Raw genomic sequence first — 22503 nt, 5'->3', positions numbered from 1 at the left:
GTAGATCTCCAGGAAGAGGGTTGGGCTGAAAACCTACAGGACAGTAGATCTCCAGGAAGTGGGTTGGGCAGCCCTGGGCTACATAGTTTACTGCTTTTGCCCAACCATTTATCTGAAACCCATAGCAACGATGCTTTGCTTTATTTCTAAGAGCTTGGTCAACATTCTATGTTTGTATTCCCATAGGGCCCTGGTCAAAAGTAGTTTAGTGTGTAGGAAATAGGACGTTATTTAGGACAGAACCTCAGACTCAGTTTAAAGCCCCTCCTGCATCCTAGTCACACACCATTTTGTCACCAATCTGGCTCATGGGACATTAAAACAAGCCAGCAAGTACAATTACAATTTTAAGCGTATAATATTTTAACAATGCCTGCAATTTGTACCAGTAAATATTACACAAAGTGAGGAGGAATAAGGAGCAGTGTCACGAAAGATGACATCACTGAAACATCATCATCATCATCATCATCATCTTCGCTTTAAATTCAAACAGTCACCTCAGAGCGTTCAGTTAAATCCCACTGACCATGCCGTGGCTGTAAGGTCAGAGCTGACAGAGTCACACTAAAAACAGAGAAGGACATGGCTACGAACAAACCAACTAGCTCTCGTCTTGTCAGAACATCAGTGTTCTCTCTCTCTCTCTCTCTATCCCAGGAGAAACAGATGGTGATTTTATGGTCAAGCCCACGTTGTCACACCAGCGTATGTACAGAAGAAGAAAAACATTCTCCACATTTTTAAGCGAAGGGAAAACAAGAACCTTTCTGCGTAGAGAAAAAAAAAAGATGTGCACGATGCCCTCAGTCTCCACAAACACGGCCCTCAGAGGAAGTGGAGTGATGTGAGAGCGACGGGGACGGGGACGGGGGGGGGGGGGCTAGCCTGTTGTTGGACCAGGCAGAGATACTGGTTAACTGAGCCGACGACGACGACAGGCGAGATGGAAGAATTTTGTCAGTTGGTTTCCAGGAGAAAAATTATTTACTTACTCCTGATAAGTCAGAAGGGAGAAAATAGTCCCCCCCCCCCCTCAAAAAAAAAAAAAAGAAAGTTTTTGACCCAAAGACATTATTCTGTTCCCAGTGAGTATGAGGAGTGCCTTCTTTAGCCGTCTTCTTTAGGAGGTGTGTACCAGCCTGAACAAAAATAACACAGGAGGTTGCCATAGTACCCACTGGTGTATATATATTATCAATATTTCACATCATTCAACCTCATATGGATTGATAGTTGGGACTTACCATTCTTTTCGTGAATCTGGACCAGGGATTTGTATGACTGTTGTGCTCTGGCAAGGTTGTACTGGTTCTGAAAAGTAATTAATTAATTAATTAAAGCAGATCAGACTCATCTTCAACAACCTCATAACACTGGTACCAATTACCAGGATGTTGAATGCATTAGCCTACCTTATTGGCTCCAAACTGCACTCTGGCTTTTCCTTTGACTAAAGTGGCATTGATCTGCATGATCACAGACTCTATGGAATAGGCACTGCTCCAGCCCTGTAAAGAAATACATCATTAGGCCGATTTTCACCTGGTCACTTTCTGTCAGAAGAGAGCAACAAAGGAGGGAAGACAATTGAGCTAAGAGAAAGAGCCAACTTCCTCAACCACTTTGGTTAGGGATGAACATTGTGTGAATGGTTAAATATGATTACAGACCTGTTTTGTGAGAAGTTCCATACACAAGGCCCCTCCGCCAAGAACGTAACTGAAACAGAATGAATGAAGAGAAGTATTAGCTCAGTACCAGTTCAAGACGGAGAAGTACCAGGACCGGTCCACGTAACCAGACAACGATTAGGCCCATCTCATTCTTGTCATTTAGCAGACACTCAACGAACGAGTGTATTCAACATAAAGTAGCTATGTACGACAACTACATATCACAGTAGGTATAATAATTTGTTCTTAACTGACTTGCCTCGTTAAATAAAGGTAAAATAAAAAAATAAATATATATATTTTTTAAATTGTTTTAAAAAAAAAAAGGTCATGTTCCTTTTATCATCAAACTAGTCTCATTGGTTAAAACAGTAGTTCAGAATGATTTGCATTTGTGATGGATAATGACACAACGAGCCGATCCCTCAGAGGACACAACGAGCCGATCCCTCAGAGGACACAACGAGCCGATCCCTCAGAGGACACAACGAGCCGATCCCTCAGAGGACACAACGAGCCGATCCCTCAGAGGACACAACGAGCCGATCCCTCAGAGGACACAACGAGCCGATCCCTCAGAGGACACAACGAGCCGATCCCTCAGAGGACACAACGAGCCGATCCCTCAGAGGACACAACGAGCCGATCCCTCAGAGGACACAACGAGCCGATCCCTCAGAGGACACAACGAGCCGATCCCTCAGAGGACACAACGAGCCGATCCCTCAGAGGACACAACGAGCCGATCCCTCAGAGGACACAACGAGCCGATCCCTCAGAGGACACAACGAGCCGATCCCTCAGAGGACACAACGAGCCGATCCCTCAGAGGACACAACGAGCCGATCCCTCAGAGGACACAACGAGCCGATCCCTCAGAGGACACAACGAGCCGATCCCTCAGAGGACACAACGAGCCGATCCCTCAGAGGACACAACGAGCCGATCCCTCAGAGGACACAACGAGCCGATCCCTCAGAGGACACAACGAGCCGATCCCTCCGAGGACACAACGAGCCGATCCCTCCGAGGACACAACGAGCCGATCCCTCCGAGGACACAACGAGCCGATCCCTCCTAGGACACAACGAGCCGATCCCTCCGAGGACACAACGAGCCGATCCCTCCGAGGACACAACGAGCCGATCCCTCCGAGGACACAACGAGCCGATCCCTCCGAGGACACAACGAGCCGATCCCTCCGAGGACACAACGAGCCGATCCCTCCGAGGACACAACGAGCCGATCCCTCCGAGGACACAACGAGCCGATCCCTCCGAGGACACAACGAGCCGATCCCTCCGAGGACACAACGAGCCGATCCCTCCGAGGACACAACGAGCCGATCCCTCCGAGGACACAACGAGCCGATCCCTCCGAGGACACAACGAGCCGATCCCTCCGAGGACACAACGAGCCGATCCCTCCGAGGACACAACGAGCCGATCCCTCCGAGGACACAACGAGCCGATCCCTCCGAGGACACAACGAACCGATCCCTCCGAGGACACAACGAACCGATCCCTCCGAGGACACAACGAACCGATCCCTCCGAGGACACAACGAGCCGATCCCTCCGAGGACACAACGAACCGATCCCTCCGAGGACACAACGAGCCGATCCCTCCGAGGACACAACGAACCAATCCCTCCAAGGACACAACGAACCGATCCCTCCAAGGACGTCACTGAGCAGCACTCACCCGCCAGACAGCACAGGAGAGACGACCCGTACGAACGGTGGGTCAAAAGGAAAGTTATCCTGCAAGAGTCAAACAAGAATAAATATTTTTAGCTCAAAACCTCTTTCACGTCAAATAAAAGACAAATGAACGTATATAAAAAAAAAAGTAATATTATTTTTTATTTAATTTTTTTAAAATCGATCAACAAATGAAACTTACTTTATATGAGAAACTGAGCAGAATGTAGTCCACCCCTTCCTTCTCCTTCATAACTTGCAAGTCACTATGTAACGGACTATCTGGGTCTACCCTGTTAAAATAAATGACCGAATGATTAGACTATATTATCCGGACTTGGACAGCTAGGAAACTACACATCTCTATGAAATAATACCCGGATCTGAATACTTACGTTCTTATTTTGACGTGCCATTCATAAAGGCTGTCATTGACTAGCTCCACTGAATAAATACCTGGAAATTAATAACAAGATATATACAGGTGAACATCACTGTAAAAAACAGGCGGATTTTGATGGGGATTTTTTCTCTCCCAATTATGCCAATACAATTTTTCCAAGGAGCGTGGAAATGGACCCTAAGGAGTTAATAAACATGTTATGACTGTTTTCATCAGCCCAGATCTACAAGCACTGAAGGGTTTGAGCCAATGGGGAGGAGTAGAAACTGAACAGTTTGAACCAATGGGGAGGAGTAGACACTGTACAGTTTGAACCAATGGGGACAAACTAAATCATTACAAAAACTGAATGGCTAAAAAAAGGTGAGGGCCAACTGGGGAGGGCCAATGGGGAGGCCCAGACACTAAAGGGTGAGGCCCAGACACTAAAGGGTGAGGCCCAGAGGCCCAGACACTAAAGGGTGAGGCCCAGACACTAAAGGGGGAGGCCCAGACACTAAAGGGGGAGGCCCAGACACTAAAGGGGAGGGCCAACTGGGGAGGGGTAGACACTAAAGGGGGAGGGCCAACTGAGGAGGGGTAGACACTAAAGGGGGAGGGCCAACTGGGGAGGGGTAGACACTAAAGGGGGAGGGCCAACTGGGGAGGGGATAGACACTAAAGGGGGAGGGCCAACTGGGGAGGGGTAGACACTAAAGGGGGAGGGCCAACTGGGGAGGGGATAGACACTAAAGGGGGAGGGCCAACTGGGGAGGGGTAGACACTAAAGGGGGAGGGCCAACTGGGGAGGGGATAGACACTAAAGGGGGAGGGCCAACTGGGGAGGGGTAGACACTAAAGGGGGAGGGCCAACTGGGGAGGGGTAGACACTAAAGGGATGGAGTATTTCAGTAGTGTCTGATCTGCTGGCAATTTGACTAGTTGAGACATAAAAAGGGTATTGATAGAGAAGTGAACTCCTCTATTACAGTAAAATAATGTCTCAATGTGTTTGTGTCCATAACACCAATTATTTTGGACCAAACATCAAATGTAAATAGTGAGTTGAAACCGCTTGTCAGAGAGGAAGATATGATCTCTCAAATTAGTTGGCGTGAGGTTTTTAAAAAAAAAAGAAGCGAAAAAAAGAAAATCACAACAAACAAAAAATGAATTAATTAGATATATCGCCCAGTCCTAAACTGAACCAGGCCAGGACTCACCTGTCTTGTAACTCTGTGATCTGTAGATCTCCCTGAGTTCCTTCATGAGACGATCGGAGGCCTGAACGGAACCAGAGACGGCACCCTGAAACAGGCATCACAACACCACTGGGATCAGAACCAGGCTAACAGAGCACCATTTCTCAATCCAGTCCTCCGGGGACCACACCTACTTTTAATCTATTCCAAAACACTCAACACACCTGATTTAGCCAATCATGGGCTTTATGATTAGTGAACTTGTTGAATCAGTCGAGCTAGTTTTTTGGACTGGATTAAACATGGCTGGTGGTCCCCATGGACTAGGTTAAGAAGAAAAAAATCAGAGACACTATATAACTGTAGAAATGTTCCCGTCCCCCCCAGAAAAAGAAGAAAGAAACCTTACCGAATGAGCACTTACGTTCAAGTGGTCCTGCCTCTGGTTCTTACGGATCTTCTCCAGGATGGCCAGGTTCTCCTTCAAATCAAATTGTATTTATATAGCACATTTCGTACCAAAAAAAGAAATGCAGTAGGAAGTGCTTCATTTAATAATAAAAAGTTAGATGAAAAAAATAATTTATTTGTAAATATATATATATATATAAATAAGATAGTAAAACAATAGTAAAAGATGTATGTATGTATGTATAATGAAATGGTTACTTGCAAATTTCTCCTATGAATTACATTAGCGAATAAAAGTATAAAAAAAGGTATTGTGTAAAAAAAATGTAAGAGGCATAAAAAAATAACCTGTAGGGAAGACTAACACGCCTAACAGACTAACACGCCTAACAGACTAACACGCCTAACAGTCTAACACGCCTAACAGTCTAACACGCCTAACAGTCTAACACGCCTAACAGTCTAACACGCCACTCCATGTCATTTTCCAAAGAGACTGGCCTTTTCGTCAATCTCAACATTCAATATGCAGCTGGGATTTATGGCCGAGTTGGTCATTGGTGGTTGGAAATAACATTTTGACAGGGTTCCACTGAACCAATTGTAATGACAAGTCCACCACAACACACCCAAGAGTTTCCTGATTAGCAAGGGGGTAGTCTGTGTTCATTTTCATTGAGTATTTAAAACAGTTTGAGATCATTGTGAGGGGACTTCGGCAGTGGTTGAATGGGAAAATAGGGACTTCCCAGGAAAATGCAACAGTAACCAAGGGTGGCGGGGCTTAGCGAAGGGTCACAATTGCATTTATGTATTTAGTTAGCGAATTTAGACATTAGCTAGCAACTTTTGACAGACTGGTTTCGACCAGACAAAATCAGCTACTTTTTAAAAACTGAAAGGTTTTTTTTGTATAGCTTTCAAATAAGCACATTCTTCTCCTCTACCATGAAACACTTCACCAGGTCATTGGTGTACAAGAGATGTGTCCTGTAAATATACCTGGTCAAATAATGGTTAATAAACTATCAGGGGGGTTTCCGTAAAATTATATTTTGTATTTCCTGAATTCTGTTTTCTCTGTTTTACATTTCCTGGTTAGGGATTTTTCCCTGTTTTTTTTTTACCTTCAATATTACAATTATTTACAGAGAAACAGAGTACTCATAATGCCAAAGCCTAGTGTTCGTTTCCATTAATTCTACAATATAGCTAAAAGGTAAAACACTAGCTAGTCCTCTTGCACCATTGCGTCTTGTCTGAGCTCGTAGGTCTCGCAGCGTCCGTTTCCTGAAAAGGGCTTCTGCTGGAGCCAGACGCTATTGGCCTCTTTGGTAAACGACACAGAGTACAAGGAATGGAACGTAATAGCTGAACAGACGCAAACCAGCCTAAGGAAGACGGTAAAACGAAAAGTCAACTATATACACTGAACATAAAAAAAAACATTTCTAATATAGTTGCACCCCCCCACCACCCCCTTTTCATCCAAAAGTGTTTGAAGCGTTCCACAGGGCTGGTGGCCCATGTTGACTCCAATGCTTCCCACAGTATGGTCAAGTTGGTTGAATGTCCTTTGGGTGGTGGATTATTGTTGATACACAGATTTTTTTGTTGGCACCCCCCCCCCCCCCCCCCCCCCCCTCCCTTTTCTCCCCAATTTTGTGGTATCCAATTGGTAGTTACAGTCTTGTCCCATTGCTGCTACTCCTGTACGGACTCGGGAGAGGCGAAGGTCGAGAGACGTGCGTCCTCCGAAACACAACCCACGCGAGCCGTGCTGCTTCTTGACACAATGCTCACCCGGAAGCCAGCCGCACCAAAGTGTTGGGAGGAAACACAGCACACCTGGTGACCGTGTCAGCGTGCATGCTCCAGGCCCGCCACAGTAGTAGCTGGGGTACAATGGTACAAGGACATCTCGGGTGGCCAAAACCTCACCTAACCTGGACAACACTGGGCCAATTGTACGCCGCCTCATGAGTCTCCCGGTCGCGGCCGGCTGCAACACAGCCCGGGATAAAACCCGGGTCTGTAGTGACACCTCAAGCACTCAATGGCACACATACACAATCCATGTCTCAAGGCATAAAAATCCTTCTTTCACCCGTCTCCTCCTCTTCAACTACACTTAAGTGGATTGAACAAGTGACATCAATAAGGGATCATAGCTTTCACCTGGTAAGTCTGTTATGGAAAGAGCAAGTGTTCTTAATGTTTTGTAGACAGAGATGCATGTGGGGTAATTACCTTCTCTATTCCGTCGTCCTCTGACTTCTTCCCGTCCACTGGCTCCTCTTCCTTCATCTCATAGTGGTCCAAGTCTTCAATGTCCTGCTGAACATAATCTACAGTTTTATTGCATATTGTATAGAAAACACAAGAGAATGTATATACAGCACAAGAAGTTTATGATGAATGTGGACATTATCGGTCTCCATATCATTACACATAGTAGGGTTGGGCGGTATTAAAATGACAGATCGTCCAATCCAAACATGGCAGGAATAGACGATAGGGGTCAATTGGCGGGAAGAAGGCAATATTACAAGGACACATTGCTAGGCCTAAACAGTGTTACACCTTGTTATTTAGGCTAGTCTAGGCGACAGAATGATTTACGAATTGGTAGGGCATTTTATATTTTGTCCATAAAAATACTTAAATCACTTATTAAAAACAATTATATCTATGTCAAATTATTATTATTTTTTAATAGGCATTTATTTAACTTCATTTTTAAAGGCAAGTCAGTTAAGAAAAAGAAAAAAAAATCTGATTTACAATGACGGCCTACCCCAGACAAAACCAGGACCACGCTGAGCCAAATTGTGCACCGCCCTAGGGGACTCCCAATCACAGCCGGGATGTGATGCAGCCTGGAGTCGAACCAGGGACTACAGTGACCCCACAAGCACTGAGATAGCAGTGCCTTTAGACCGCTGCGCCACTCGGGAGCGCAAGTCATGTGTCAAGCTACATTATTAATAACATAACGCAAGACAACAGTCTAACCACCTAATACATTGTATTCTTGACTTCTTCCACATTTTGTTGTATTACAGACAGAATATAAAATTGATTACATTGAGATTGTGTCACTGGCCTACACACACACACACACACAACCCCATAACGTCAAAAGTGGATTTATGTTTTTCAGCATTTTTACAAAATAAATACAAATAAAAAGCTGAGTGAATAAGTATTCAACCCTTTTGCTATGACAAGCCTAAATAAGTTCAGTAAAAAAAAAAGCTTTATCTTGGAACTCTGGGGGCGGTATTTCATTATTGGATAAAAAAACGTTCCCGTTTTAAGCGTGAAATTTTGTCACGAAAAGATGCTCGACTATGCATATAATTGACAGCTTTGGAAAGTAAACACTCTGACGTTCCCAAAACTGCAAAGATATTGTCTGTGAGTGCCACAAAACTGATGCTACAGGCGAAACCAAGATGAAATTTCAAACAGGAAGTGCCCCAGATTTTGAAGGCGCTGTGTTCCAATGACTCCTTATATGGCTGTGAATGGGCCACGAATGAGCTTCGACTTTCTGTCGTTTCCCCATAGTGTCGACAGCATTGTGACGTATTTGTAGGCATATCATTGGAAGATTGACCATAAGAGACTACCTTTACCAGGTGGTCGCTTGGTGTCCTCAGTCGCAATTATTGCGTAATCTCCAGCTGCAGTACTTTTCCGTTTGCTCCTGAGGAGAAACCCAACTGCCATGAATGATTTATCATCGAATAGATATGTGAAAAACACCTTGAGGATTGATTCTAAACAACGTTTGCCATGTTTGTCACTATTATGGAGTTAATTTGGAAAAAAGTTTGCCATTGTAAGTGACTGCATTTTCGGGGGGTTTTCTTAGCCAAACGTGATGAACAAAACGGAGCAATTTCTCCTACACAAATGATCTTTTTGGAAAAAAATGAACATTTGCTATCTAACTGAGAGTCTCCTCATTGAAAACATCCGAAGTTCTTCAAAGGTAAATTATTTTATTTTGAATGCTTTTCTTGTTTTTGTGAAAATGTTGCCTGCTGAATGCTAGGCTTAATGCTATGCTAGGCTATCAATACTCTTACACAAATGCTTGTGTAGCTATGGTTGAAAAGCATATTTTGAAAATCTGAGATGACAGTGTTGTTAACAAAAGGCTAAGCTTGTGAGTGAATATATTTCTTTCATTACATTTGCGATTTTCATGAATAGTTAACGTTGCGTTATGGTAATGAGCTTGAGGCTATGATTACGCTCCCGGATACGGGTTAACAAGTCACATAAGTTGCATGGACTCACTCTGTGAACAATAATAGTGGTTAACATGATTTCTGAATGACTACCTCATCTCCACACATGGGTAAAACATTTTAAAAAGAAGACATTGAATATCCATTTGAGCATGGTGAAGTTATTAAATTACACTTTGGCTGGTGTATCAATACACCCAGTCACTAGAACACAGATATAGACGTCCTTCTTAACTCAGTTGCCGGAGAGGAAGGAAACCGCTCAGGGATTTCACCATTAAGCCAATGGTGATTTTAAAACAGAGTTTAATGGCTGTGATATGAGAAAACTAAAGATGGATCAACAACATTGTAGTTACTCCACAATACTAACCTAAATCACAGAGCGATTTTTTGTTTGTTGCCTGTACAGAAAAATAGTCCAAAACATGTTTGCAATGTTCTAAAGTAAAACTGCAAAATATTTGGCAAAGAAATGTACTTTTTGACCTGAATACAATGTGTTATGTTTGTGGCAAATCCAACACAACACATCACTGAGTACAGCTCTTCAAAAATGTTCAAGCATGGTGGAAGCTGCATCATGTTATGGGTATGCTTGTTTATGGCAAAGACTATGGAGTTTTTTGGGATAAAAAATTAAATTAAAATAGAGCTAAACACAGGCAAAAAACCTTGAGGAAAAATCTGGTTCAGTCTGCTTTCCAACAGATATGGGAGACAAAATACACCTTTTTAGAAGGACAATCGGCTTCATAATGTACAGTAAGACAAATACACACTGGAGTTACCTACCAAGACGTCATTGATTGTTCCTGAGTGGCCTAGTTACAGTTTTGACTTAAATTGGCTTGAAAAGACTTGAATATGGCTGTTTAGAAATGATCAACCACCAACTTGATAGAACGTGAAGAATTTTTAAAAATAATAATATACAAATATTGTACAATCCATGTGTGCAAAGCTCTTAGAGAATTTACCCAGAAAGACTCACAGCTGTAATCGCTGCCAATGGTGCTCCTACAAAGTATTGACTCAGGGGTGTGAAAACTTATGTAAATGAGATTTCTGTATTTAAATTTTCTATAAATTTACAAAAATGTCTAAAAACATGTTTTCACTTCGTCATTATAGGGTATTGTGTAGATGGGTCAGAAATATTTGGATTATATTTATTTAGAGTTCAGGATGTAACAACAAAATGTGGAATAAGTCAAGGCTTATGAAATACTTTCTGAAGGCAGTGCTTGCATTGAAAATGTAAGCTACGGCAAATAGGCCATTTGGCACATCACCCGGCTGTGTGCAGAACAGCGCTGTGCTATTGTGCTGCCAGACTCCGGAGGTGCAGTCAAATTCAAATATGCTAAACCCTGTTTGTGACATTGCGATGCCGTCACCATCGACGATGGCTGTCAAGAGTCCGTCGATCGATGACGCAACCGTAAAACTGCCCAACCCTGGTGCATACGTAGGTAAACATGTACAGACACACACCTCGCCCATTTCTTCTTCATCCTCCTCCTCGGATGTCACTTCATCCGCTGGTCCATGCTATACGGGAAAGTGGGAAAAATAACACACAAAAAAAATATATATACTTTGTGTTTGTATCAATGGTGTATGGAATGTTACCCAGGCCCAGAATTCGAGGCTCGCCATCCACAAATCACTATATTTCAATTTAAATCTGATGCAAATAATGTTCGCCAGAAATATGTATCTAAAAATGTGATTCAAAACCAACTGAATATCGTCTGGCTTCAAAACTGTGGGTTCCACCAATTCTAGATAATTTTTTATATGAGGTTGTCAGGCTTACCATAGAAATATAATTGAATTCTAAAATGAGCCCTACCTTGCGCTCTGGGTTGATGGGCCCAGCAGGGAGTGGCTGATCTAGCATCTCAACATCTGGGTGCTGTGGCAGGTTGTACAGCCGACACAGGTCACAGATGAGACGCTTTAGCTGCTGTAGGAGCTGGGAGAAAGAGCGAAAGAAAATAATAAACAGGTCAACTATCATTCTACAGCAGCTACAATATCTCTGAACCCTTTTTCGCAATAATACAATACCTACAACGTTTTACTGTAAATGATCAAACACTTTTGAAGGAGGTATTATGATTTCCATGAGAGTCAGAGCAACTTAGTCAGTGTTCTTTGTGGCTCAGTCGGTAGAGTATGACACTTGTAACGCCAAGGGTCATTAGTTTACATTCCCGCTGGGGAACACCCATACGGGGGGAAAAAAATGATGCACGTATGACTAAGTCGCTATGGATAAAAGCATCTGCTAAATTGTACGTACTGTGCCTTTGGAAAGTATTTCATACCCCTAGACTTTATCCACATTGTGTTGTGTTACAAATTGGGATATAAATTATTATTATTATTTATTTTTTATTTTTTAAATGATCTACACAAAATACTCTAAATGGCAAAGCCCGAGAAAAAATCATTTTTTTTATTATTAAAAAATGAAATGTATACATCTTGATTTAGATAAGAATTCAAACCCAAGTCAATACACGTTATAATCACCATAGTCAACGAGGACAACTTAGGTTTTCTGGGTAAATTCTCTACGTGCTTTACACACCTGGATTGTACAATATTTGTACTTTTTTTTTTTTTTTTTTTTTTAACTCTTCAAGCTCTGTCAAGTTGGTGGTTGATCAAATCAAATCACATACACATATTTATTTATGTTCCTAGCCCCAACAGTGCAGTCGTATCTAACAATTCACAACAATACACACAAATCTAAAAGTAAAATGAGTAAACAGTACGTAAACTTTACACATACTGAGTGTACAAGACATTATGAACATCTTCCTAATATTGAGTTTATTGAAGGAACTCTGGAGCTCTGTCAGAGTGACCATCGGTTTCTTGGTTACCTCCCTGTCCAAGGCCCTTCTCCCCCGATTGCTCAGTTTGGCGGGGCGGCCAGCTCTAGGAAGAGTCTTGGTGGTTCCAAACGTCTTCTATTTAAGAATGATGGGAGGCCACTGTGTTCTTGGGGACCTTCAATGCTGCAGAAATGTTTTGGTACCCTTCCCGAGATCTGTGCCTTCGACACATCCTGTTTTGGAGCTGTAAGGACAATTCCTTCGACCTCATGGCTTGGTTTTTGCTCTGAGATGCAGTCAACTGTGGGACATTATATAGACAGGTGTGTGCTTTTCCAAATCATGTCCAATCAATTGAAATTACCACAGGTGGACTCCAATCAAGTTGTAGAATTTCTTCAGCCGCCTGATGTTGAAGAGGCGCTGTTGCGCCTTCTTCACCACACTGTCTGTGTGGGTGGACTATTTCAGGAGGTCAGTGATGGGTACGCCAAGGAACTTGAAGATTTCACCTTCTCCATGTGTTGTTTCCTACCTTCACCACATGGGGACAGCCCGTCAGAAAGTCCAGGACTTAGTTGTACAGAGCGGGGTTCAGACCAAGGGCCCTGAGCTTAGTGATGAACTTGGAGGATACTATGGTGTCGAAGGCTGAGCTGTAGTCAATTAACAGCATTCTTACATAGGTATTTTTCTTGTCGAGATGGGATAGGGCAGTGTGATGGCGATTGCATCGTAAGTTGATCTATTCGGGCGGTATGCAAAAGTGGGTGTAGGGTGTCAGGTAAGGTGGAGGTGATATGATCCCTAACTAGTATCTCAAAGGACTTCATGATGACAGAAGTGCATGCTACTGGGCGATAGCAAAGGTAAATTAAATGACTTTCTTGGGTACAAGAACAATGATGGACATCTTGAAGCAAGTGTGGACAGCAGACTGGGATAAAGAGAGTTTGAATATATCCGTAAACACTCCAGCCATCTGATCCGCGCAGGCTCTGACGACGTGGCTAGGGATGTCGTAGGGCCGGCAGCCTTGCGAGGGTTAGCGAGCTTAAATGTCTTACTCACGTCGGCCACGGAGAACAAGAGCCCACAGTCCTCGAGAGCGGGCCGCGTCGGTGGCACTGTGTTATCCTCAAAGCGGGTGAAGGTATTTAGCTTGTCCGAGAGCAAGACCTCTGTGTACACGACGTGGCTGGTTTTCCTTTTGTTATCTGTGATTGTCTGGAGTCTCTGCCACATACATCTTGAGTCTGAGCCGTTGAATTGCGACTCCACTGTCTCTGTACTGACGTTTTGCATGACCAGTGTTGAATAGACCTTAGCATGGGTACTTCCTGTTTGAGTTTCTGCATATAGGGAGGAGCAGAACGAAGTCGTGATCTGATTGTCCGAAGCGAGGGTAGGGCCTTGTAGCCATCCCGGAAAGGAGAGTGGTCCAGAGTTTTTGAAGCGCCAATACTACAGGCAAATGTGTTGATAGAACTTCGGTAGCGGTTTCCTCATTTTCTTTGTTGGAGGATACTACTATGTAGTCCCCTGCTACAATAAATGCAGCCTCAGGATGTGGTATCCAGTCTGCACAAAGTCCAGTAACGTTCCTTGAGGGCCATTGTGGTATCGGCTTGAGGGGGAAAAATACATGGCTGTGACTATTGTCGAGGTATTCTAGGTTGGGTGAACAAAAGGACGTAAGTTCCTGTACGATATCACAATCACAGCACGAGTAGTTAATCATGAAACATACACGCCCGTCTTTCTTCTTCACAGAGAGTTCTTTATATCTGTCTGCGCGATGTACTGAGAACCCAGCTGGCTGTATGGACAGGGACAGTATATCCGGAGAGAGGCATGATTCTGTGAAACAGAGTATGTTACAATACCGGATGTCTCTCTGGAAGGAGATCCTCGCCCTGAGCTCGTCTACTTTATTGTCCAGAGACTGAACATTAGCGAGTAATATACTCGGAAGCGGTGGATGGTGTGCACGCCTCCCGTGTCGGACTAGAAGTCCACTCAGAATACTTCTCCGCTGGTGGTGTCTTGGAGCAGCCTCTGGGATGAGTTCAATTGCCTTGGGGGGTACGAACAAAGGATCCAATTCGGGAAAGTTGTATTTCTGGTCGGAATTCTGGCGATTTACCGCCACTCTGATATCCAAAGGTTATTTCCGACTGTATGTATTAACACAAAAACGTTCTGGGCTAATGTAAGAATTAACACACAAAACAAAAATACTGCAAAGTTGACATTTTTAAGTCTCGCCATAGATTTTCAAGCCGATTTATGTCAAAACTAACTAGGCCACCCGGGAACATTTAACGTTTGCCTTGATAAGCACCTCCAGTGTACAAAACATTAGGAACACCTGCTCTTTCCATGATATTGACTGACCAGGTGAATCCAGATGAAAGAGGGGGATTCTAAGTTGACTTTGTTTTAAGAACGTCATACCACGGATCATTTAGCTATTTGATGTTGAATTGTAGTACCGCTTTAGCTATTAAAAAATAAAAAATAAAATAAGAGTTCATAAGATATTGAATTTGGACTTTACTACTGTAGCCCATAGAAATGCATTAAATAACAAACACATAATTAGAAGAAAAAAAATGACATCGTAAGGAATACATTTTTGAAGTGTCTGTCCAATATCTAAGAGAACCTGTATAAGAAAATTCAGGAAAGATTTGTTAAAAAAAACAAAAACATATTTAATCCCTTATTTTAGTTGGCACAAAATTACCTCCATTCGTCATTTTTATTTTCCTTCCTTTCCTTCCTCCATTTATGGGGATCTTTGTTACTTAGATTAACGCACCAACTCTTGACTAGAGGGTTTGAATGTCACCTGTTAAATTCACTTTAATCCGTGTAGATGAAGGGTAGGAAACAGGTTAAGGAAGGATTTTTAATCCTTCAAACAATTAAAGACATGAATTGTGCATGTGCGCCATTCAGAGGGTGAATGGGAAAGACAAAAGGTTGAAGTGCCTTTGAACGGGGTATGATAGTAGGTGCCAGGATGCATCGGTTTGAGTGTGTTAAGAACTGCAACGCTGCTGGGTTTTTCATGCTGAACAGTTTCCCGTGTGGATCATGAATGGTCAAACCATCCAAAGGACATCCAGCCAAGTTGACAACTGTGGGAAGCATTGGAGTCAACATGGGTCAGCATCCCTGTGGAACACTTGACACCTTGTAGAGTCCATGCCCCGACAAATTGAGGCTGTTCTGAGGGAAAAGGGGGGGTGCAACTCAATATTAGGAAGGTGTTCTTAATGTTTTGTGCACTCAGTATATTTTAGCAATAAGGTCCGAGGGGTAGTGTTATACGGCCAATATACACGGCTAAGGGCTGTTCTTAGTCAAAGCCCTTAGCTGTGGTATATTGGCCATATTGTGCCTTATTGCTATTATAAACTGGTTACCAATGTCATTAGAGCAGTAAAAAATACATGTCTTGTCCTACCCGTGGTATACGGTCTGATATACCACGGCTGTCAGCCAATCAGCATTCAGGGCTCGAACAACAGTATATAATAATTGGCCTCGAGTTTTAGGTTATTGTCCTGCTGACAGGCGAATTTGTCTCCCAATGTCTGTTGAAAGCAGACTGAGCCAAGTTCTGTTAGGATTTTGCCTGTGCTTAACGCTATTCAGTTTCTTTTATCCTGAAACTCCTTATAGTCCTTGCCAATGACAAGCATACCCATAACATGATACAGCCACTACCATGCTTCAAAATACGAAGCGTGGTACTCAGTGATGTGTTGTGTTGGATTTGCCCTAAACAGAATACATTGTAAACAGGACAAGAAGTTTATTTATTTGACTTAATTGCAAACAGGATGCATGTTTTGGAATATTTTTTATTCTGTACAGACTTCCTTCTTTACACTGTAATTTAGGTTAGTATTGTGGAGTAACTACAATGTTGTTGATCCATCCTCAGTTCTCTCCTATCACAGCCATTAAAACTTACTTTTTGAAAGTCACCATTGGCCTCATGGTGACTAAGCTCTCAGATTAGCAAATCATGTCACGATGACTTGGTTATTAGTACAGGCGAGCGAGAATGATTGCTCTTTGTCATGGAAATAGTTGCAGTGTTTAGCTGTATATAGTCAGCTACCGAAAATCCTTTTTGTGTGTGTGTGTGTGTGTGTGGGGGGGACTAACTAGTTAGTCTGCCAGGCAAGAAAAGTTGTATGTTGCTGTAAATTAGGGTTGTGCTCACAAAGCATCAACCTTCACTAGCTTGCTAATACAGACAACCAGCTATCTAGCCACCGAAATGAAGGCTAGAGTCATTTGTTTTTATCTGTTGGGTGTAGGTTATGGTTTGTCATGTTTGCTACGGTGAAGATATCCATAGGCTATACATTGCCTTGGTTTCCTATTATTTGTCAGCTTAGCTGTTAGGGTAGTAGAGGCCCGTGCAGTGGAGCTCATATGATCAGTTGGATATTTATTTACAGCTAACAAGTTGCTTGTTTTGTCCTGTTTCTACAGACACAATTCATTTGGAAACTGTCCCAGATGAGTAACTACTCAGCTAACATTGGTGAACTCTGTAGTTAGTCTGTCAGTCAAGAAAACGTGAATTAACTGGAGGAGAGAGGGGGAAATGGGAGGCGTGTAACGATCACAATTGATTATTATTACATTAATGGTTGAGAAAAAGAATGAGGAAGGAAGATCATGTAAGAGGGAGAGAGAGAGATTATGTTCCAGACCGCAACTGTATCCTATTTATTGCTTCTCTCCTCTCCCCTGTTCCTCTGTTCCTCCAGGTCAGTGGAAGTCAGGGAAACTGATGTGGAGAGTCAGCAAAAGGCAGGGAGGAAGAGGAGTTAGAGATGACTGAATGCATCTCTAATAAACGTGTTGCATTCACTGAATTGTCAAAGTAGGCTATTTCTAAAATTGTGTGTCAGGCCTGGTCTGTACTAAATCTTATTGAGAGGTTCCCTACATTTTGAAATAGTCTCTGAATTTTTACAGAAGTAAGAATCATTGTCAATCAAATAGCCTACTTTGTGTGGGTTTTGAAATACTTTGAATATAGTCACATTTTGGATAATTGTACTTCTAAATATTAATTACATGTAAATAAGTATAATAAATTATACTTGGTACATTCTGACTGTAATTTAGGCAAATTTACTACATTTTAAATACGGTAGTTTTTTTTGTTGTTGGGTAAATTGTTTTTTGATAGTGTTAGACAACATTAATGTTATTCCTATTGACATGAATGTCGTGCTCTTTAAAAGTAAGTTCACTTGGAATTGTCATTTGTTCTTTGTTTTTGAGCCATGTCTGTTTGAAATGTGTGAGAAAATGAGCTTTTATCTTAAATTCTCAGCAATCTGCAGCACACATAGTCCATGCAACTTAAGCACATTTTTACTCCTGAACTTATTAACTGACCCTATTTACAATAACTTAGCTACCAATTGTATACGTGCTATTAGGGCCTATGCCTTCCAAACTTAGCTACCAATTGTATGTGCTATTAGGGCCTATGCCTTTCAAACTTAGCTACCAATTGTATGTGCTATTAGGGCCTATGCCTTTCAAACTTAGCTACCAATTGTAACCGTGCTATTAGGGCCTATGCCTTCCAAACTTAGCTACCCATTTTGTACGTGCTATTAGGGCCTATGCCTTCCAAGAGAGCTGGTAGCTACACCCTGCAGCACATTTTATGTTGGTGTAAAGAGGGAGGTCCAGAGTCTATACACACACACACACACACACACACACACACACACACACACACAGGTGAGTGACTTACCAGAGAGGTGCCCTTTCTGACATCTTCCAGGCGCTCCAACACCTCTGTCAGACTTGGGTCATCAGAGTCAACAAACCAGATTGGGGGTATAGAGGGGTATGACTCCTGGGAATGAGAGGTTGAGAGAAAAAAAACACGGGAGAGAGGTGGTGACCAGTTGATCACATTACTAGGAAAAGCTGTAATGGAGCAGCGCTGAACTGACACACCATCTAGCTATCTATCTACACTGAACGAAAATATTTAAAAAACGCAACAACTTCAAAGATTTTAAATTGAGATACAGTTCATAAGGAAATCAGTCAATTTAAATAAGTGAATTAGGCCCTAATCTATGGATTTCACATGACTGGGAATACAGACTTGAATCTGTTGGTTACTGATACCTTAAATAAAACATGCTCGACTGGTCACATCTGGTGAGTATGCATGCCATAGAAGAAATGGGACATTTTCAGCTTCCAAGAACTGTGTAAAGATCCTTGTAACATGCTGCCGTGCATTATCATGCTGAAACATAAGGTGATGGAGGGTGGATGAATGGCACGACAATGGGCCTCAGGATCTCGTCACGGTATCTCCGTGCATTCAAATTGCCATCAATAAAATACAATTGTGTTCGTTGTCCGTAGCTTGTACCTGCCCATACCATAACACCATCACTCCCATTGGGGTACTCTGTTCACAACGTTGACGTCAGTAAACCGCTCGCCCACAGAACGCTGTCTCCCCGGTACAGTTGAAACTGGGATTCATCTGTAAAGAGCACACTTCTCCAGTGTGCCATTTTGCCATCGAAGGTGAGCATTTGCCCACTGAAATTGGTTACGACGCCGAACTGCAGTCAGGTCAAGACCCTGGTGAGGACGACGAGCATGCAGATGAGCTTCTCTGAGACGGTTTCTGACAGTTTGTGCAGAAATTCTTCGGTTGTGCAAACCCACAGTTTTATCAGCCGTCAGGGTAGCTGGTCTCAGATGATCCCGCAGATGAAGAAGTCGGATGTGGAGGTCCTGGGCTGGTTACATGTGGTTGTGAGGCTGGTTAGACATACTGTCAAATTCTCTAAAATGACGTTGAGGCGGCTTATGGAAGAAAAATGAAGATTAAATTATCTCTCAACTGCTCTGGTGGAATTTCCTGCAGTCGGCATGCCAATTGCACGCTCCCTCAAAAACTTGAGACATCTGTGGCATTGTGTTGTGTGACAAAACTACACATTTTAGGGTGGCCTTTATTGCCCCCTGCATAAGGTGCACCTGTGTAATGATCCTGCTGTTTAATCACCTTCTTGATGTGCAACACCTGTCAGGTGGATGTATTATCTTGGCAAAGGATAAATGCTCACTAAAAGGGATGTAAACAAATGTGTGCATAACATTTAAGACAAACAACCTTCTTGTGAGCATGAAAAATGCCTGGGATCTTCATTCAGCTCATGAAACATGGGACCGTCACTTGACATGTTGCATTTATATTTTTGTTCAGTGTAGCGATATCTACAAAACATAAATAACTGGTTAACTGACATTTCCTTAATGTATTTATTTTTTATTCTTTGGATTGGTATTTGTATTGTGAGGTATTGCTACACTGTTGGGAGATAGAACACACACCATTTCGCTACACTTGCAATAACATCTGCCAAATATGTATACACGGGTCAATACTATTTGATTTGATTAGCTAGATAGCTGGAGCTACTTCAGAATAAAGAAATGCTAGATCACATTCGGGAAAAACATCCATAGCTACACAACACGCACTAACCAGCGAGTCACGAAGTCACGTGCGCTGACTTGTAACGTTACGTCCTGATGTTTTATTTGTTGGCCGTTAAAAGCTCATCCGAGTTGTTACGACATCAATTAGCTAAACCCATAGCTCATACTAAAAAACAACCATTTTCACACGGGGACTTTTATTCCGCATTAGTCAGCAATTGCGTGTTCACATGTCACGTTACCTTGTCTTATTGTATAAGCAACAACAAAAATATATATATATAAAAATAATAAGCTACAATTAACAGCTAGCTTTCATTTTATAGGTTGGTTGAGGGTCAAATGTATTTTAGTTGGGGTTTGTTTTTTTTCAGACGCATTAGCCAACAAGCTAACATTAGCTAGCTAGTCTATAACAACCAACTAACTAAACGTTTACCACATATGAGCTTGTTTGTTGTTTGCTAAATAGCATAGCTAACTATAGCTGATTATAAGACCCGTTATTAAAGTATAAACAAACTGAATTCTGAACACATTCGTAGTTTAATTATCTAGTTAGCTAGCTGATTTGTGACACAAATTGTGTTCGCGTTGAAAATGCCAAATTCGTCATGTTTATCCTCTCGTCCTGTGCTAACAGGCTAGCTAACGTTAGCTTCTTTCTTACCGTGATGTTGCAATGTATAATCAGGAGTTTTTCACCGGTTACATTAAACTGACAACTAAGCTCATCAGGCTTCCAATCGATAATTCTGAAACGTTCGTGGTTTGGGTCAAAAATTGACTCCAAAAACTTCAATTCGGCCTTCAGACCCGAAACCGACATCTTCCACTCATCTCAAACCAGGCAGTCCGCGGGGGAGGGGACAAGTTGAGGCATATTGCGACCGCGCAGTCGGGACTGGATCTCGCACCGTAGCGTGAGAGCACAACAAAAGAGTGCAGTGCTAGGTGGGAAATGGAATATCATAAAATCCTATGTTTCTGAATACATAGCATGTCAAATAGATATCTATGTATGGTCACTATTGATTATAGATATCAAATTATGTAAACAAATTTTAAAAAATTAAAAAACATTGTCGAATGTGTTTTTTTTTTTTTTTTGCCCAATGCTGAGGCAGTGCAGAACACAAACATATTGAGAAGACATAGCTCCGCAACATACTGAAAGAGCATCAGGTTCATACGATAAACCAAATTCCTCTGCTAAGTATTTTCATCATACCTGTATTGTGATTATTCACAAAACTGCTGATGCATCACCGACAACAACGAGACAGTTTATAGGGAGGAGGTCAGAGACCTGGCCGTGTAGTGCCAGGACAACAACCTCTCCCTCAATGTGATCAAGATAAAGGAAATAATTGTGGACTACAGGAAAAAGAGGACCAAGCACACCCCCATTCTCATCGACGGGGCTGCATTGGAGCAGATTGAGAGCTTCAAGTGCCTTGGTGTCCACATCACCAACAAACGAACATGGTGCAAGCACACAATGACAGTCGTGAAGCGGGCACAACAAAACCTATTCCCCCTCAGGAGACTGAAAATGGGTCCTCAGATCCTCAAAAGGTTCTACAGCTGCACCATCAAGAGCATCCTGACTAGTTGCATCACTGCCTGGTATGGCCTTTGATTGCTAATGTAACAGTATAACTTTAAACCGTCCCCTCGCCCATACCCGGGCGCGAACCAGGGACCCTCTGCACACATCAACAACAGTCACCCACGAAGCATCGTTACCCATCGCTCTACAAAAGCCGCGGCCCCTGCAGAGCAAGGGGAACCACTACTTCAAGGTCTCAGAGCAAGTGACGTCACCGATTGAAACGCTATTTAGCGCGAACACCGCTAACTAGCTAGCCATTTCACATCCGTTACACTAGGCACTACAGAGGGTAGTGCGAACGGCCTAGTACATCACTGGGGCCAAGCTTCCTGCCATCCAGGACCTCTATACCAGGCGGTGTCAGAAGAAGGCCCTAAAAATTGTCAAAGACTCCAGCCACCCTAGTCATAGACTGTTCTCTCTGCTACCACACGGCAAGCGGTACCGGAGCACCAAGTCTAGGTCCATGAGGCTTCTAAACAGCTTCTACCCCCAAGCCATAAGACTAGTCAAATGGCTACCCATACTACTCGCATTGCCCTCCGTCCACACCACTGCCACTCTCTGTTGTCATCTATGCATAGTCACTTTAATTAACTCTACCTACATGTACATACTACCTCAACTAACCGGTGCCCCCACACATTGACTCTGTAACGGCAACCCCCTGTATATATAATTTTTTTACTGCTGCTCTTACTTGTTACTTTTATCTCTTATTCTTATCCATATTTTTTTCCAACTGCACTGTAAGTGTGAATACGATACCTGTTGTATTCGGCACATGTGACTAATAAAATTAGATTTGATTCAGCAAGACAGACCCTATAGATAGAATCAGAAATATAGGCCTACGCTAGCTCCTGGA

General features: G+C 42.7%; 1 protein-coding gene across 6 annotated transcripts; it reads right to left on the bottom strand.

Annotated features, from left to right (window-relative positions):
• Window positions 1–124: 124 nt before the first annotated feature.
• LOC110521229 (ubiquitin-conjugating enzyme E2 Q2) lies at window positions 125–20928 on the bottom strand. 6 transcript variants are annotated; one of them, XM_036968641.1, is made up of 14 exons: window positions 20691–20928; window positions 18297–18401; window positions 11494–11616; window positions 11133–11189; window positions 7624–7710; window positions 5387–5443; window positions 4984–5068; window positions 3774–3834; window positions 3581–3671; window positions 3380–3438; window positions 1674–1722; window positions 1416–1511; window positions 1248–1314; window positions 125–1142 (listed from the first exon to the last, which is right to left on the bottom strand). In XM_036968641.1, exons 1-14 carry the CDS (start codon window positions 20847–20849, stop codon window positions 1111–1113), a joined length of 1128 nt encoding a protein of 375 aa, XP_036824536.1. In that variant the 5' UTR covers window positions 20850–20928; the 3' UTR covers window positions 125–1110. The 6 variants fall into 6 exon arrangements, with proteins under 6 accessions (XP_036824536.1, XP_036824534.1, XP_036824535.1 ...); XM_036968639.1 differs by having other exon boundaries at window positions 5372–5443; window positions 20691–20927; XM_036968640.1 differs by having other exon boundaries at window positions 5372–5443; window positions 7624–7707; window positions 20691–20926.
• Between the last annotated feature and the right edge of the window lie 1575 nt (window positions 20929–22503).

Source organism: Oncorhynchus mykiss, chromosome 30, assembly GCF_013265735.2.
Source record: "Oncorhynchus mykiss isolate Arlee chromosome 30, USDA_OmykA_1.1, whole genome shotgun sequence".
Taxonomy (NCBI): domain Eukaryota; kingdom Metazoa; phylum Chordata; class Actinopteri; order Salmoniformes; family Salmonidae; genus Oncorhynchus; species Oncorhynchus mykiss.
This window is presented reverse-complemented; position numbering and strand designations above follow the sequence as displayed.

Bases quoted from the DNA above. Each gene is read 5' to 3' on its own strand.
- LOC110521229 (XM_036968639.1), bottom strand. From the start codon at position 20,849: ATGTCGGTTTCGGGTCTGAAGGCCGAATTGAAGTTTTTGGAGTCAATT. The intron at 11,190-11,493 runs GTAGGGCTCATT...TTTCCCGTATAG, and splicing joins CCATCAACCCAGAGCGCAAG to CATGGACCAGCGGATGAAGT. The intron at 1,143-1,247 runs GTAAGTCCCAAC...ATTTTTGTTCAG, and splicing joins CCAGATTCACGAAAAGAATG to GCTGGTACACACCTCCTAAA.